This window comes from Engraulis encrasicolus, unplaced genomic scaffold, assembly GCF_034702125.1.
Source record: "Engraulis encrasicolus isolate BLACKSEA-1 unplaced genomic scaffold, IST_EnEncr_1.0 scaffold_1357_np1212, whole genome shotgun sequence".
Taxonomy (NCBI): domain Eukaryota; kingdom Metazoa; phylum Chordata; class Actinopteri; order Clupeiformes; family Engraulidae; genus Engraulis; species Engraulis encrasicolus.
In genome coordinates, this window is record NW_026944853.1 from 1 (window position 1) to 5000 (window position 5000).

General features: G+C 42.7%; 1 protein-coding gene across 1 annotated transcript in view; it reads left to right on the plus strand.

Moving 5' to 3' along the window:
* Window positions 1–3943: 3943 nt before the first annotated feature.
* The window catches only part of LOC134442262 (ATP-binding cassette sub-family C member 12-like), a gene marked incomplete at its 3' end in the record, with an annotated part of 2727 nt that continues 1670 nt past the window's right edge, over window positions 3944–5000 (plus strand). The window contains exons 1-2 of the mRNA XM_063192503.1: window positions 3944–4080; window positions 4686–4833. Of these exons, the coding sequence (XP_063048573.1) occupies window positions 3944–4080; window positions 4686–4833 (285 nt within the window). The remainder of the gene's footprint in view (window positions 4081–4685; window positions 4834–5000) is intronic.

The window sequence follows — 5000 nt, forward strand, 5'->3', positions numbered from 1 at the left end:
CTCTCTCTCTCTCTCTCTCTTCACAACACGTTGTGAAATGATTTCTTAACGGGTTTAACCGCATCATTCGCGACTCTCGAGCAGTTTGAGAACTGAGAAGAATGAGAGAGAGAGAGGGCAGTGACTACCATGTCACTGAGACTATGTGTGTGTTGTGCCTAGTGAATCCAAGTGCAGAAAATACATATCCATATAGTTTATTACATAATGCACCATGTTATTACATTTCCATCAAAAAAAAAAGTTGCGGCCGCATTCCGTAATAAATTTCGCATTTTGTAATAATATATTACAAGATGAGAAAAAAGTTATTACGAAATGCGTTCAAGAAATTTATTACGAAATGCGTAAATTATTACACAATGCGGCGATTGTCACCGCATTATGTAATAATTTGTTACATTATTACATATTGCACCGTTATTACATAATGCGGCGTTACACCTGTCAGTGAGTTGTAAGCAGCAGGACATCTTTTTGAAGCTTACAACAGTGTGTGAGTGTCTGTGTGTGTATGAGTGTGTGTGTGTGTATGTTTGCATTTGTGTGCAAAGTTTTCAATTTGGACGAAAACATTTTCAATATGGACAATGCAGGTTTCTTCTCATTTGCGTCTTTCTCATGGATGAGCCCCATTATGTGGAAACTGTTCCGGAACCGCCTCGACCTCAGTTCCCTCTCGATCTCTCCAAACGATGGCTGCAGCACCAATGGAGACAGGTGTGTGTCTGTCTGTCTGTGTCTGTCTGTCTGTCTGTCTGTCTGTCTGTCTGTCTTTCTGTCTTTCTTTATTTCTTTCTTGCCGGTCCAGATCATACTGTAGCTTCAACTTTAATGAGCATTTGTAAGGTTTCACTTAAACGATATAAAGGTTTAACTTTAACTTTAAGGTTTATCAGCTCCACTGTAGGTATATGGTTTGGGTGATGGCCTAGATAGAGTTGGCCCTTTGTTCTGGTATGGTCAGCTCCCTGCTGTCAGACAGGTTCTTCATCCCCCAGAGGCTGGTACCTATCTACCTAGCCATAGTGAAACTATACACAGAAACCGCCTACAGTGTGTGTGTGTGTCTGTCTGTTAACAAACTTTAGGCGTAAAGATGTGGGATCATGTTGCCGCAGACTACACCTATTCATGTACCAGCATGCCAATTGTAAGCCTTCTATATTGTACAGCTGTTAACGCTATGGCCTTGAGAACTTTGCAGAAAAACAGCTGAACAAAATCAACCCCCCACCACCACCACCCTCCAATAAAACAGTCTGTAACTTATACATTAGGGCTGCACAATTAATCGAAAATAATCGAAAATCGTGATATCGAAATCGGGATTTCAATCGGGATTTAATCGTGGCAATCGTGACCTACCTTCGAGAGCCTCCTTGAAGCCAGGACATACTGACAGGCTGGTGTTTCTGGCCAGAAATCTGTTCACTTAAGTTTCATGCGATTGCCTTTTACATAATTATTACAATTCATTTTATTTTACTCCTCCCGTATAATTCATTCTTGGTTCTATTTCATCTTTTTATATATTTTTAAAAAATCAGCAAAAATCACTAATTGTGATTAATAATCTCGATTATGATTTTTGTCCATAATCGTGCAGCTCTATTGGAAAGGATACCACTTTACTTAAAAGAGATTTTAATCCTTTCTCTTGGATGTCTATAGAAGTTAATGGAACACCCAGTAAGTGCGTGGAGATTTGTTCAATTGGCATGGAATAACTTCATAATAATATGTGAATGTGTGTTATAGGCTGGAGAGGCTGTGGGATGAGGAAGTGAGTCGTGTGGGTCCAGATCGCGCCTCATTGGTCCGAGTGGTGATGAGGTTCGAGAGGAGCAAGCTCATCCTCAGCGTCATCGGATCACTCCTCCTGCAGACCCTACTCACCACCGGGCCTGTGAGTCACACACACACACACACACACACACACACACACACACACACACACACACACTCAATGATTATAATCAGAGGGGGTAGACAAAGGGGTCAGTTGTTCCGGGCCCGGGGGGGTGTCGAATTGTGTTTTCATTACATTGTATGTATGTATTGGATGGGGGGCCCTTTCAGATTACTTTGTCCTGGGCCCAGCAAAAGCTGTCAGCGGCCCTTGTGTAATTCCCACCTTTGACAACAGTAACTCGAGCCAAACGTGAAGTCTTTACGAGAAAAACAGAAAAAAATCCACTTTAAGCCTCGTGGTGCCTTTACGAATAACCTCGTTTCTTGTGGTTGGGCGACGAAAGGGGGGACTGACACGAGAGGGAGTCGCATGATGCCGTCTGTTTCCTGCGAAAACTCATTTTAGTTATTTTATTCCTCAATTCGTCTTCGGTCAAATATAGAATAAATGTTTAATGTAGCACTTACATTTTGTTGCTTCTATGCATATATTAGTTAAATGCTTTGTCATGTATTCAACATGGGCTATATATGGTATTTAAAATTAATCCCCTTAAAATCAAGAGGGCTTAGCGACCCTCTGTGGATCTTTGGTCCCATAGGTTGGGTCCCGACACATAGGTTGGCAACTACTGATCTAAAGGATGAATGAGAAGTAATTAACAGCTTAGTCTTAGTTTTGAAACAAGGACTTGCAGAACCACTTTGCGCAGAGAGCCTATATTATGACCTTACTGTCACCAAAATTGTTATGACCAAGTCTTAATCTATTACTTAACCTCTTAAGACACGACCCCTGTTATAAATTAGCTGTTACCAGAATGGCAATGGCCAAGTCGTAATGTATTACTTATTTAAGGCCCTGTGCACTGTCATATTGATAGTACTATGAGAGTAGTTTTTTCAGTGACTATTACAACGTTCCATTGGTGGAACGGTGAGTGTTAAGGGGCTACGGCTCTCTGTGGTGTTAAACCAATGCTGTTTTGAAGTACTTGAGTCTTTTCAGCGGGAAGGACCAGGAAGCGCACTCAACACCTTCTAATCTAATTCTTTGCACTGGGTGCATTACTTTGTCAATGAATGAACTCAAATCTCAAAAGTAAATGAATAAAGAAGCACGCATCAAATTTCTTTTTGGCTTTTTTATCGTCTCACAGACATTTCGGGTTTGCACCCTTCTTCAGTGTGAAATGGCGATGAGTGCTTCTTTATCAAGTCAAGTCAGCCTTTATTGTCACTTTCTTCATATGCACAAGTCATACAAGGAAAATGAAATTATGTTTTCAGTCTATACCATGCCAAGACATAGACATATAGAAGACTGACATTTTACAGACTGACATAAAGTGCAAGACAGGACAGGTAACAGCAGGCCCATCTGCACAAACAGGCTGCTTAGTGATTAATGTCTTACAAATGGCTAGTATTCTACTAATACACATGTTAATGAGCAGCTAATATAGTGTAACTCAAATCTAACATGTAACCTAATGTACAGTAGGCCTATATTTCAAATCCATGAGTTTGTTCAGTGTATTTGTATGTGTTTCCAACATGTTATGGCCCACAACATGCTATTTTGATCCACAAACCTACCTTCTCACTGTCATTTCTCCTTCACCGTCGCCGCCCCTCTCCTCTCTCAGTCTGTGCTGGTGCATATGATCCTGGGTTATGTGGAGTCTGAGGAGGGCAGGTCGGTGGGCTTTAGCGTGGGCCTGTGTCTGGCTCTCCTGGCAACGGAGTCCGCTAGGCTCTTCTCGCTGTGAGGTTCCAGCAAGACACCCAAAATATTATAGGAAACAACCATTCTGCCAGGAAGAATGTGCTGTTTTGTCATCTGAGAACATTAAGAGTCTTATCCACAACTACCACAAACAATTTAGAGTGGTCCCTGATGTTAAACAGGGCCATATTCACCATCAGAAACTAGGGCATGTAAGTGTCGTGTGAGTGTCTGTGTGTATATGAGTGTGTGTGTGTTTACATCTGTGTGCAAAGTTTTCAATTTGAAAACGTTTTCAATATGGACGATGCAGGTTTCTTCTCATTTGCGTCTTTCTCATGGATGAGCCCCATTATGTGGAAACTGTTCCGGAACCGCCTCGACCTCAGTTCCCTCTCGATCTCTCCAAACGATGGCTGCAGCACCAATGGAGACAGGTTTGTGTGTAATGTGTGCGTGCGTGCGTGCGTGCGTGCGTGTGTGTGTGGGTGTGTGTGTGTGTGTGTCTTGCTGGTCTAGATCATTCTGTAGCTTCAACTTTAATGAGCATTTGTAAGGTTTCACTTTAACAATATCAAGGTTGAACTTTAACTTTAGGGTTGATCAGCTCCACTGTAGGTATATGGTTTGGGTGATGCCTAGATTTGGCCCTTTGTTCTGGTATGGTCGTCTCCCTGCTGTCAGACAGGTTCTTCATCCCCAGAGGCTGGTATCTATCTACCTATCTACCTATCTACCTATCTACCTATCTACCTATCTACCTATCTACCTAGCCACAGTGAAACTACACACAGAGACCGTGTGTGTGTGTGTGTCTGTGTGTCTGTCTGTCTGTCTGTCTGTCTGTCTGTCTGTCTGTCTGTCTGTCTGTCTGTCTGTCTGTCAGTCTGTAACTTGGAAAGGATACCACTTCACTTCATTAGAGATTTTAATTCTTTCTCTTGGATGTCTATGGAAGTTAATGGAACACCCAGTAAGTGCGTGGAGATTTGTTCAATTGACATGGAATGACTTTATAATAATATGTGAATGTGTGTTCTAGGCTGGAGAGGCTGTGGGATGAGGAAGTGAGTCGTGTGGGTCCAGATCGCGCCTCATTGGTCCGAGTGGTGATGAGGTTCGAGAGGAGCAAGCTCATCCTCAGCGCCATCGCATCACTCCTCCTGGAGACCCTGCTCTTCACCGGGCCTGTGAGTCACGCACACGCATTTGGGGGCCCAAATTTGGGTTTTCATTCGATTGTACAGTACTGTATGTATTGAATGGGGGGCCCTTTCAGATTACTTTGTCCTGGGCCCAGCAAAAGCTGTCAGCAGCCCTTGTGTAATTCCCACCTTTGAAGCCCCATGCTAAGCCA